This window comes from Elephantulus edwardii, unplaced genomic scaffold, assembly GCF_000299155.1.
Source record: "Elephantulus edwardii isolate Elephantulus edwardi_28Jun2011 unplaced genomic scaffold, EleEdw1.0 scaffold00151, whole genome shotgun sequence".
Lineage (NCBI taxonomy): Eukaryota > Metazoa > Chordata > Mammalia > Macroscelidea > Macroscelididae > Elephantulus > Elephantulus edwardii.
The window spans coordinates 50,154-63,280 of NW_006399901.1; the positions used below are offsets into that span (position 1 = coordinate 50,154).

At 47.2% G+C, this 13,127-nt stretch overlaps 1 protein-coding gene across 1 annotated transcript in view; it reads right to left on the reverse strand.

The window, feature by feature from the left end:
- Window positions 1-13,127, reverse strand: part of NIPSNAP1 (nipsnap homolog 1 (C. elegans)) — a 60,442-nt gene that overhangs the window by 1,058 nt on the left and 46,257 nt on the right. The window contains exons 4-11 of the mRNA XM_006894874.1: window positions 11,868-11,995; window positions 11,640-11,685; window positions 11,317-11,411; window positions 3,439-3,509; window positions 3,164-3,304; window positions 2,880-2,911; window positions 2,495-2,589; window positions 1,055-1,138 (exon numbers count right to left, since the gene is read on the reverse strand). Coding sequence (XP_006894936.1) covers window positions 1,055-1,138; window positions 2,495-2,589; window positions 2,880-2,911; window positions 3,164-3,304; window positions 3,439-3,509; window positions 11,317-11,411; window positions 11,640-11,685; window positions 11,868-11,995 — 692 coding nt within the window. The remainder of the gene's footprint in view (window positions 1-1,054; window positions 1,139-2,494; window positions 2,590-2,879; window positions 2,912-3,163; window positions 3,305-3,438; window positions 3,510-11,316; window positions 11,412-11,639; window positions 11,686-11,867; window positions 11,996-13,127) is intronic.

Genomic DNA, 13,127 nt, shown 5'->3' on the forward strand with positions numbered 1-13,127 from the left:
ACAGTCCCATTTAACAGATGGGGAAAGTGTAGCCCAGAGAGGGTCACCCAGAAAGTCAGACTCTTCTTCCTGCTTGGAGTATTTTCAAGTTGAAGGTGCATACACATCATCAGCCATGTCCAAGGTCACAAGGCTCACATTCAAGTGCAGTTTCTGAGTCAGTAGGTCTAGGAGGGCCTGAGAGTCTGGTATCATATGAGCAATGGACATAGGAGTCATGGGGAGTGTGTTTGCTGGAGGCAGTGCCATACGGAGGCACTGCCTCCAGCAAACACATTCCCCATGACTCCTATGTCCATTGCTCATATGATACCATCATTGGAGACAGCAGGTGGCATGTGTGAATGCCTCAATATCAAGGACAAGTACTCCTTCATTTCTGTATCCTCAACCAATCAACCCACCAGAGCCCTTAACCCAAGGCAAGGACCCAGCACCTACTGAGTTCAGACAGTTCCCAGGTTTATTAACAAAATGATAAACTCCTTCAGGAAAAAAAAAAAGCCAAAACAAACAACAAAACAAGGCCCCATTTGTGGAGGGCTTCTGGGCCAGACACTTTTCCTAGTTCCTTGCTATGCGCTGTTGAGCTGGAACCAACTCACAGCAGACTCGCCAGCAGATTGCCAGGAGGTGTAAATTGCTCGGGAGGAAATTGCCTATCTTTCTTTCTCCCGCAGAGCAGCTGGTGGATTTGAACCGAGTGCCTCTGAGTTGGCAGCACAACTCCTCACCACTTTTAGCTGGAGGAATTCTCCCTATAGCTCTGAGGGAAGCACTCTGGGGGGATCTTGCAGCCTCAGGGCACTGAAGAGCCATGTCCAAAGACACAGTGTCACTCAGCTACTCCAAATCTCTGAGGCAGGGACCACCTGGGTGCCTTACCATCCCCAACACCACCTACCCAGGATTGCCTGGATCACACAGGATGTTGCCACCGGGAAAGAAGCTCACTAACTCTTTGTCCCCCTCTGGAGGTAATCGAGTAAGGCTAGGCCTTCATGTGGTAGGGATCCCTTCTCAGATAGGGCTCCTGCTAGGGCCCTCTACTCACCTGTGTAGTAGACATTCTCATCCCAGCCCTGCTTTCTCCACGCAGCATTTCGAGTCTCCTCCCGAGACTGTAGGTCTTTATAGGCTGTGAGAGACACATACACTCGTTTATCCCGCCACTGAGGATCTGATTCTCATACCCAGCTCAGGCCCTCCTCCCTGCCAATGCCATAAATTTGCCCTCATCTCTCCTCTTTCCCTGATGCCCTGGGCTGTTAGCAAACCCTATCTCCTTTGATAGTCTTTACTCAGCTAGTACGTATGCTGACAACTCCCAAATTTATAATTCTAGCCTGACCTCTCTCGAGGTCTCTGGACTCGTATATCCAACACCCGCATGACAGCTCCATTTGGAAGTGTCAGCTTCTCAAACAGAACATTTCCTCAGGCCAATTACAGTCCCGACCCTCCAATCTACTCTTCCCTTGGATTCCCTGTCTCAGGATACGACAGCAGCATTTGCTCGGCAGCTCAAGCAGGGGCCTGGAAGTTCTGTAATCTTCGTCTCCCATCCTGCCTCCCCCCACAGAGCAAATTCATCCGTAAGGGGTATGGGAATTACCTCCAGATGGACCGATCTGTGGCCTCCTGGCATGCTCACTGTCACTACCCTCTCTCGCCTGGACTAATCTTACTGTCTCCTGGGTCTCCTCTCTTCCTCCCCTATAAACTCGTCTCCATATGGCAGCCAGAGAAATCACGTTCGAATATAAATCAGATCACGTTGCTGCTGCTTCAAATGCGGCAGCAGACTTCGGTTGAATTTAGAAAAACATCCTGATTCTTCCTTGAGGTCTGTAAGATTCAGCTCTGTCGGCCTCATCCTTCTCTCCTCCCCTTTTCACATCAATCTCCTTCCTGCTCCTCCGAATGCCCCTCCCCTCAGAATGCAATTCACCAACTGCTGCCTGGCACCCTTTGCTGTGGTCAAATGCCATCGAGTTGACTGCAACCAATAGTGACCCTGTAAACAAGAGATCTGAACCCTGCCCTGCCCTGCTCCATCCCCAGCACCCCTGGTATGTTTGAGTCCATTGATTGTTACAATTGCTGCATTAACGAATCTTGTTGAGGGTCTTCCTCTCTTTCTGGACCCTCTACCTTTCCCAGCGTGCAATCTTTCTCCAAGGACTGGCCCAGAGTATGTCATCCTGTAGCTTCTTACATCTGACCTCCTCAGAGAGGCCACCCTTGTAGGCCACCCTTGTCTATCCAACCCCAAGCTAAGTACTCAATTTTTAAATTTCTTCATCCAATCTCCTGGTGTATTTTCAACTTGGCATTTGTCATAATCTGAAATGATCTGTCGGTTCACGTCAGAGGCAGCCTCTCCTTTGCTTGGATGTCAGCGCTGTGAGAGCACCAGTGTAACCCCACTGTCCACACAGCATCAACAACACAACAGGGACCAAGACGGGACCCTGTCTGGTCACCAGCTTACCCCAGAGATGGTGCACCACGTAGAGCTCTCCTATCTGCGAGAAGAAGCCACCCACTGCTTCCTGGTTCTCTTGCCGATACTTGATGGCTCGGGCCCTGCGGATAGCACAAGAGTGCTTGGACAGAGGCCAGGACTCCGCGGGAGGCCCAGGGATCAAGGTGGTACATGCAGGCTGATGTCTCAGCTGCTTATGGAGAGAGGGGACCCACAGGGCAGAGATGATTCAGGAAGTGGAGTGATGGCGGGGCAAGAACAGCTTGCATGATCTCCCAGGAAGAGTGGGACGCCTTTGGACCATTCAGATCCAGGACAGGGGATGTTAGATCCCTGTGATACGGCCCTGGAAAAGGCAGGATGGACAGGGTCCCCAACACCCAGCACTCACCAGTTGTTCCCCCACTCGATCATGGTTCCTGGCTGAAAGAGACACACAGAGATGGAAATGAGTCCCACCGTGGCCTCTGTCCTGGCATCAGAGCTTCCAGGAGCTGCTCAGCCCTGCTCAGGCTCTGGCTCACGCACGGATGCACACAAAGGTGCGTACACAGCTCTGTTCCGAGCCCTCAGGGCCCAGCCTAGGTGGTGTCTAGGGACCACCTTAGGGTACGGGCAAAGCTGCGCAACCGCAGGGAAAGTTGGGGGCAAACAAGGTTGTCAGGAGAAAGGTACCTTGAGCTTGTACGTCCTCAGCTCATAGATGTTGGGGCCTGCACGGGGCTGTGGTTCATTCCAGAAGCTGAACTCAAGGAGCATCTGGTTCCTCCGGGATTGCAGCATCTGGCTCCGTTCTTTCCGGAACTCCAGGTATTCCTGTGGGGGACAACAGTCAGCAAGCACTCCCCGCTCTTCACAGTGTAACCCGAGGGGTGATGGGGACCACTCCCAGTACAGGATGAGGCCCGAAGCAACCACCAGAGATGTCTGTCGAGTGGATGCCAACATACCTTGTTGGTTTTGAGCTTGTTCATGCAGTCCATGAGGGCTGGGTAGCCGCCGGAGAACCGCCATAGATGCACTGTTGGGGCGGGGTGGGGTGGTGAGATGCAGGTCAGGGGGCTGCTGAAATCTCCCCCTGCTCCCTGACACTGGCTAAATGTGTTTGTAAGAAGGCGGAGGTCTCCAGCTATACCAAGGAATTTCCTGTCATGATAAAGGCCAGTGCTAGACACAGGAGACTCAGACCCAAGCCCAGCGAACCAGCTTCAGCCTTTAACCTTGAAGTCCTCACCTAGAAACCAGCTAGAACACCCTCCTAACTTTCCTTGAATAAGAGGGGTGAATGTGATTTCTCCAGGAGGAGCAGCAGACACGTTATGTTGTTAGGTGCCATCGAGTCGACTCCGACTCTTAGCTACTCCTCTGTACAAAATAAAGCAGAAGGCGGCAAGCATTAAAGGCTGGAGAAAACGAGGAAGTGTGATGAGCTGATACAGAATACTCTCAGGGCAGTGAATTCAAAACAAAACACAGGGAGCAGAAAAGCATGCACCATAGGCTGCCCCCTTGTTTAAAGGGTAGACAAGGATGTGCCCAGGGACACTCGCTATGTACTGTCTCATGTTGTGACTTCTAGAGTGTGACATTGGGTGCTTCTGACCAGAGAACAGAGGTCTAGGCCAGTGGGTGGGAGGAAGACTTACTTTTCACTGAAAATTCTTTACATGGTTTGCATTATTATTTTTAAAATATCACACGTATCCAAAAAAGCTGTGTGATCCATGCCACACCCACGACTGGTCACATTAGAGACCATGTGATCTATCGAGTTTTCATTGGCTGGTGTTCAGAAGTAGCTCGTCAAGCCTCTCTTCCTAGGCTGTCTCAGTGTTGAAGTTCTGCTGAAACCAGTTTGGCCATATAGCAGCCTACACACCTCTGCTGGTAGACAGGTGCACTGGCTAAAATTGAACCCAAGTCTCCTGCATGGAAAGCATATAAATCCTAACACTGAGCCACCACTGCCCCCAAGAAAGAAAACTGGTTCCCTGCAGAGGAAGACAAACCGTTTTGTCATCCTAAGAGTGTGACCAGGCCTGGCAGAGAAAGGTCTTCAAAGAGCTGACTGGAGGGGAGCTCTGGTGGCTTAGTGGCAAGAAGCTGCACTGCAATCCCAGAGGCGCACGGTTCAAATCCACCAGATGCTCTGCCGAGGAAGGAGGGATAATCTCCTCCTGTACCAGTCAGATCTGATTTGACGGTACACACACACACAAAAAATAATAAAATAAAATAAAATAAAGAAAAGAAAAAGAGCTGACTGGGCAGGCTGGAGCTGGAGGCACTTGGCTAGCCAGCAGTTTGCAAAGCAAGCACAAATTCTTGCTTCCAGTCTCCAGCATGCCCCATATGCCTTTCTTCTCCATCTGTGTGCCTTCATTTTCCCGTCTGCAAAATGGCCTGATCCTACAGCTCTAAAAGCTCATCTCAAAAGTAAATAGCAGGGGGAGCTCTGGTGGCCTAGTGGCAAGAAGCTGCAACTACAATCCCAGAGGCTCACGGTTTGAATCCACCAGATGCTCTGCCGGGGAAGGAGGGGCAATCTCCTCCTGTACCAGTGAGATCTGATTTGACGGTACACGCACACAAAAATAATAAAATAAAAAATTTTTTAAAAAGTAAATAGCAAAAATCTTGTATGTGTATGAGACCATAATTATGGAAATAGAAAGAATAACTAGTAAGACATGTATGAGGATCCAGGGGAAATAGGAGCAGAGAGGGGTGAAGATGAGTGGGAGGAAATCATAGGGTGGCACAATATAATGGATGGGGTGGGTGGGTAAAGGAAAGGGGAAGGATCCTGTGGGCATCTGGAAAACAAGGGTAGTGGCGGGCCTAGTTCAATGTTGATTATAAAATATAATGAATCAGAATGATTGTATGAAGCACAATGTGAATGAAGGATATTGTGACATGCAAGCTCTATGAACTTTGTAAGCAAATCAATATAAAAGAATTTTTAAAAATAGTCTTATATAATTAGAGTCTCCCAAAATCACAAATGCTGACCAATGGGAACCAGATTCATGTTAGACCATCAGGTAAAGTTATAGGGGAGGGAAGGCAGCAGAGACTTGAGAAGAAAATCATTTTCTAATGATTAGTTATTGTTGTTGTTGTTGAATGTCATAGTTTTCAAACTCACAGCAACTCTAGGGACAAAAAGGCGCTGTCTCCTAAGTTTCTAATCCTGAAATCATTATAGAAATAGATCACTAGGTCTTTTCTTTTCACAAAACAACTAGTGGGCTCAAACCACAAACATTCTGTTTAGCAGCCAAGAGCTTAACCATTTTGCCACTAGGGTTGACTCTAACGGGCCCTATAGAAGACAGTTCTAATGGTTCTTACAAAATCATTACAAAGCAGATTTCCGAGCACAGCTCCTAGGTTACAATTACTGAGGGTCTGTTCTCACTGATTCTAATGAAGATCTTTTGAGACACACAAAGTGTAGGCTATGCACATGGCCATCTAAGGTGAAAGTACTCTCTCCCCAACTGGAGCAAAGATGAGTAAGGAAAAGCAAGGACTATGAGCCCAAATGACTAGCAGACATGAATGTCAATCTCCATAGTCAGTCATGAGACCGGAAGAACTAGATGGTGCCCGGCTATCATTCTAAAAGGGTCTCTGATAGAAGAGGTGGAAATCATAGAAAACAACTGAAAATCTTAAAAAAGACCATTTTTGGTTTGACAAACTAGTAAAACCCCTGAGATTCTGGCCTTTAGTCACCCATCAATCCTGGAATTGAAATAACCCCCAGGACTTAACTTAGAGTCAAGCAGCAGAAAAACCCATTAAGTGGTCAGTAACACTAGGGAGCATATAGAAGTTTCCTGAATAATTTGCTCAGCATACAGATTAAATAGGTCTGGAAAGAGAATAAAAACCTTGACACACTCTCTTCTGAATTTTAAACCATGCAGTGTTTTCCTGCTCTGCTCACACAACGGCCTCTGGGTCTAGGTATAGGTTCACATGAGCACAATTAAGTGCTCTGGGACTGCTGTTCTTCTCTATGTCAGCCACAACTTGTTACGGTCCAGTCAAATGCCTCTGCATAGTCAATAGAGCACAAACAGACATTCTTCTGGTATTCTTTACTTTCAGTCAGGATTTATCTGACATCAGGATGATGTTCCTGGTGCCACAGCCCCTTCTAAATCCTACTTGAACTTCAGGCAGTTCCCTATCTATGTACTGTGCTAGCCATTTTTTAAAGATCTTCAGCAGTGTTTCGCTTGCATGTGATATTAATGATGTTGTGTGACAGTTTCCACATTCAGCTGGATTACTTTTTTGGGAACAGGACCAAATATGGACCTCTTCCAATCTGTTGGCCTAACAGCTGTGTCTAAATTTCCTGGCATAGTCTGGTGAGCGCATCCAAGGCTGCATCAGTTAACTGAAACAAGTCAATTGGTATTACACTGATTTCTATGGCTTTATTTTTTGCCAATGCCTTCAATGCAGCTCCCACTTCCTCCTTCATTACCATTGGCTCCTGTTCGTATGGTACTTCCTGAAATTTTTCAGTGTCAATCAGTTCCTTCTTGTACAGTGATTCTGTGTATTTCTTCCATCTTCTTCTTTTTTTAAATGTAATCTTCTTTATTTTGCATACTTTAATTTCAGAACAGAATAAACAAAGAGAACTCACAATACACAACACTCCCCATTTTCTTTTGATACTTCCTGAGTCATTCAACATACTGCCCCCATAGCATCTTTTAATATTGTGACTCTCGTCTTAAATTTGTTTTTCAGTTCTCTCAGTTTGAGCAATGCAGAGCAAGTCCTTCCCTTTTTATTCTCCAATTCCAGCTCTCTTTACATGCCATTATACTTTCCTTTCTCCTCCCAAGCTGCCTTTAAGTCTTCTGTTCAGCTCCTTTACTTCAGCATGTTTTCCTTGTTTTAGCTTCTTGACATTTCAGTGCAATTTTTTTTAATATACAAAACCATTTAATTTCAGTGCAATTGTTAGAGTCGCTTCTGACATTCATTTTGATTTTTTTCTTTCTCCTCTGTTTTTGTAATGGATGTTTTCTTTCTCCTCTGTTTTTGTAATGGATGACCTTTTACTTTCTTCCTTAACATCATCCCATAATACACCTGGTTTTCGATCATTGATGTTCAATGCTGAGGATGTTATTCAAGAAGCTGGACTCTATGAAGCAGAATATGGCATTAGGATTGGAGGGAAACTCATCAATAACTTGCGTTATGCAGATCCCACAACTTTTTTTGCTGAAAGTGACAAGGACTTGAAGTACTTGTTGCAGAAGATTGCAGAATGCAGCCTTCAGTATGGATTGCATCTCAATGGCAAGAAACAGATTCTTACTACTGGACTGGTATGCAACATCATTATTGATGCAGAAAAGATTGAAACTGTTAACAAATTGACCTTGCTTGGATCCACAATTAACACCCATAGGACTAGCAGTCAGGAAATAAGGAGACTTTGCATTATACTGGGAAAATCTGCAGTTAGGAACCACTCCAAATTACTGAGTTATGATGTCAGTTTGAGGACTAAGGTTTGTCTGATTCGGGCCATAGTCTTTTTGATCACTTGCTATGTGCATCTGAGAGCTGGACAGTGAATAAGGATGACAGAAGAATTGATGTCTATGAGGCTGTGTTGGAGAAGAGCACTGAACATCCCCATGGATGGCCAAAAGAACAAACAGGTATGTCTTAGAGAGGGTGCAGCCAGAGTGCTCTTTGGAGGCAAGAACGATGAGGCTTTGCCTCTCATACTTTGGGCATGTTGCTAGGAGGTGCTCTTCCTTGAAGGACACAATGCTGGGAACAGTCGAGGATCAGCAAAGGAGAGGAAGACCCTCAACCAGGTGAACTGATGCAGTGACTACTGCAATGGGCTCCTGTGAGGATGGCACAGGATACAGCAGGGTTCAGATCTTTTGTTCATAAGGTCGCTATGAGTCGTACTCGATTCAATGCCACTTAATAACAACAACAAAAACAACACTAGGGGAAAATGTACTTTTTAGAACAATCAACCATACAAGATCCAAAGGACATTTGCCAGGGATGGAGCTCAGGAAACAAGGACAGAAACGGGAAACACAAGGAGGAATTGGGGAGGACAGTGGTTATAATGTGGGGATTAGAATCAAAGCCATGAAACAGAATGTGTGTGAATTGTTGGATGGGAAACCAATTTGCTCTGTACACTTTCACTTAAACTACGATTAAAAGTTGGAGTGGGAGGAGAAGCAGGATATGCTTTCAAGTTATGCAATTCCACCCTTCAAAATTCATTTCACAAGCAGAAATCACTTAAGAGACTCCAAGGAGTATTCTAGCTGGAACACAGGAAGTCATGCCTAAAATGGGAAAGCTAAAGACAGAGTGATTTATTTTTTTTAAACCCAATGTTGATGAATACACCATGGACTGCCAAGAAAACAAACAGATTCACCCTGGAGAGGGTTAAACCAGGCTGCTCCTTGGAGGCAGGGATTCTGAGGCTTCGTCTGACATAGTTTGGACATGTTGTAAGGAGGGACAGGTCCTTGGAGAGGGACATCATGCTGGGTAGGGTGGAGGGATGGCACAAGAGGGGAAGACCCTCTATGAGGTGGATTGATTCAGTGACTGGGGTAATCGGGATGGGTATGTCAGAGGCAATGCGATTGGCAGAGGGTTTAGGGCTGTTGTACATAGGGTCGCTTGCTATGAGTCACAAGTGACTCGATGGCACATAACAACAACAACATGTTGATGAGCCTAAATCATTACTGAAACAGAATGAAGGCTTGGAAGCATGTCTTTCTACCTGCATGTCCCATCACCTGCAGTGTGTGATACTGTGGTAGCTTGCACGCTGCTATGATGCTGGAATTTCTCTACGAGTATTTCACACACTAGCAGGGTATTTGAAATGGTGGAAAAGTCCTAATGGCGCTTCTAGACTAATAGAGACTAAGAAGAAAGGCCTGGCAACCTGCTTCTCCAAATTAGCCAACCTGCAGCTCAGAACACACCAGTGTCTGATACTGTTATAAGATAAAGCCCCTAGGTGGGAAGGGGACAAAGGACTTTAGCAGCTGGCTATCCTGGGAAGGGCATGAGTCCAAGCATGTTTTGTTCTTGATGGCAAGAGGAAGAACAATAAGGACATCCGCAGGTTGTTTTTCTGACAGTGAAAATATAAGCTGGCTTCTAAGGTAGTGAGTTCCCTGTTGCTGGCAGTGTGCAAAGGAAGCTTGAGGGCCCTCTGTCAGTTCTCTGTGCATGCAAAATACCATCCAGCACTCTCCGAGACAGTAGCCACTAGACATTCATGTCCATTGGTGAGCACTTTAAATGTATTTGGCTTTTAATTGTATTGAACTTTAATTAATAATCTCCTTCCAGGCAATTTACAATCTCTGAAAACCCACTGGAAGGTTAGCTTCAGAGTCAGTGATGACTCAATGGCATATAGTATGTTGTTGTTCTGTGCCTTCGAGTCATCAATTCATAGCTGACCCTCCAGAGGGTTTTCAGAGGCTGTAAAAAGCACAGGAGGAGATTGTCTTTCTCCCAAAGGGCAGCAGGTAGATTTGAACCATCTATCTTTGGGCTAGCAGTGCAATGCCTTACACTAGGACACCAGATATTAAACAAATTTAAGTAAATGCAAGCAGTTAGCAGGTGCTACCTTGGACAGCACATGTCTAAATGCCAATGCTTCCTTAAGTGGTTGAGCCAACAATGAGAGTCCTAGCAACTGTTCACAGCTGTGCACCTTGGGGTGTGACAGGGCACACCTGTGAGAAGTTGTGTTGTGTTTGTTTTTTTGTTTTCTTTAATTTATTTTATCAGTGAGTGTGTGTGTGTGTGTGTGTGTGTGTGTATGTGTGTACCGTCAAATCGGATCTGACTGGTACAGGAGGAGATTGCCCCTTCTCCAGCAGAGCATCTGGTGGATTTGAACCATGTACCTTTGGGATTGCAGTGCAGCTTCTTGCCACTAGGCCACCAGAGATCCCTACCTGTGAGAAGTTGTAAGGAACGAGCTCAAACAATGGTTCCTATTTACTCCACAAACATTTTTGGGGAAGTGGGTCTCAGTGATGAAGGCTAACAGGCAGGGGGTCTGGTCACCTGGAACTCAACACCTCTGCGGGGAGACAGACAAGCACACAGGCCGAGAAAATGGTACATCACCAGGGCTAAGAAGAGACGCAAGCGCTGGGGGCTGGGAAGGCAGCCTGGGTAGAAAGGATCAGGGCAAGCTTAGAGGTATCTAGGCTGAACAAAAGGTGAGTTGAGGTGAGAGCAAGGTGAAATAGGTAAGAAAGAATGTCTCGGGTAAAGTGATGTGCAGGTAAAATACAAACAATGATGTGGAATTAAGACAGTGAAACTGATCTGAGAAATGAAAAGCAAATTTGGGATGAGGTAGTACATTGAGCTCACAGGGAATGGGGAGCTGAGGCCAGAGGCTCAGCAGGAAAGGACCCCCTGGAGCTTCTGGGCCACAGCAAGGGCAGTGGGGAGCCATGCTGGATGTTTAAGCAGGAAAGTGAAGACATAAGGTTTGGGAGCTCTGGTGGCCTAGTGGCAAGAAGCTGTACTGCAATCCTGAAGGCACACAGTTCAAATCCACCAGATGCTCTGCTGGAGACGGAGGGGTAATCTCCTCCTGTACCAGTCAGATCCAATTTGACGGTAGACACCCACAAAATAATAAAATAAAATATAAAAAAAGACCCTCAAGTGCTGCAGTGGATGGGAGTGGTGAGCATGCGGAGGCCTGAGCTGCACAGAAGCAGCTGGGGAGGGAAGGTGATCCCTACCTGCCTGGTCCTGCTCTCCGTACCACGTGTTCCAGTTGCCCACGAGCGAGCAAGGGTAGTCTTTATCCAGGTGCAACTTGGGTAGCATGGCTTCCCTGGGGAGGGGCAGAGAGAGGGGACGTGAAGTACACGATCTAGCAGGGCCCCTAGGATAAAGCCTGGGTCTCCATCTCTAAGACCCAGAGTCTGGACAAGACATCCCCAAGGTCTTCCAGCTCTGAAATCTACATCCCCTGGTTTCTGCAAGTAGACTGGGGTAGGGAGTGTGCAGAGGGGCTGTGGGTGCAGAGGGGCTGGGGAGGGCAGTGGCGGAGGGCGCTCACGTCAGGCTGTTGTAGGCATCCAGACACTCGGGTTTCACGTTGTGAACTGCAACAGAGGATAGAAAGCGGTGGGTGAAGCCAGGGCTGTGTATGCCTTATGTCTGCAATGGAGGAGGAGAGCCCACAGGGCCAGGGAGTGTCCCTAAAGCCTCCAGTCTCCCTCCTGGAGCCTCCCAAGCTCCCTAAAGAGCCCCGCAGGACAGAGCCAGCAGCGCGACAGTCACTCACACTGAATCTTATACAGGTTGCTGGTCTCCTTCTTGGACAGCAAGGTGGAGTGGGCATCCTTCCGAGGATCCACCTTGTGCACAAACAGGGAGCGGAACCAGCTGCCTTCATTGTCCTTGGAATAAAAGCTGCAGGCCAGAGTGGTTCAGGGGGACGTGCAGGGGCAGAATGGAGCCCTGATAAACTCAACCACCCTGCTCCCCAGTTCCAGTAACCCGTATTTCTAGGAATGGGGACCCAGAATCCCATGACAGCTTGCTTCTCCCAGAATACACCAAGCTTTTCTGCTCTGGGTTTGCTTTACAAATTATCCTCCTTCCAAGAAGAAGCAGTGGGTACTCAGCACCTTTCCCTCTCGGAGCTTATCAATATTTGTCCTGCGCCCCTTCCAAGCCCCTATGAATGGAAAGCCAAAGACTGAGCCTGGTCCTTGAGGTCTTGGTCCACTGCATGGATGAAAAGGGCTTTGGAATGCAACCTAAGTGGGTCATCTGAGCATGCCTTGGCGAGCAAGGCCCTAACCTTGCCTCCTGCTGTTTGGGCACACATTAAGGTCTGCCCTAGGAAACCTCAAGGTCTTTATGGAGGTGACTTGGCCATTTACAGAGCTGATTTTGCATTTTCCAGACAGATAGGAGTGAGAGGAATTGCAAAGCAAGAGTCATTCATTCAGTCAGAAACACTGAATCGGCAAGCAGCTGCCCCGTGCTGCTCCCTAGGATGCGATGAGAATAAATGAATGAATAGCGAACATGAGTTTTGCTATGGGAACCAACCGGCTCCTCCCAGATTCCACTCATCTCAAGGTCACAACAGGGATAGAGCTACATTTCACTTTGCCCGCGGCGGCAAATCTATGGTGCAGGCCCTGGGAGCAGCTTGAGCCTGGCTTGAAGGGCAGGTCCCCCACGGGAGCAGTTCCAGGCAGGGAGCTGGCAGAAGGGGACTTAAGGGTAGGCAAGTCATCTCACTTTTTATGGCCAGATTAAACACACAGCACCTTTTAGGACTGATGGAGTCTAATACGTTGTTATGTGCCATTGAGTCAGACAGACTTAAAACTGACCCTCCAGTTTTTCTCAGTCTTACCCCCACCCCAATACTGAGAAAAACTGGATGAAATATGTTTACGGCATTGAAGTCTATGGGGGAGAGAATAGTCTAAAAGTATTCTATTTTAGGGCATTACTTTTATCGTAGGAGTATGCAATGAGGGTTGCAGAGTGGATTATATTTGGGGGTAGGGGGTCGGGTCTGGGG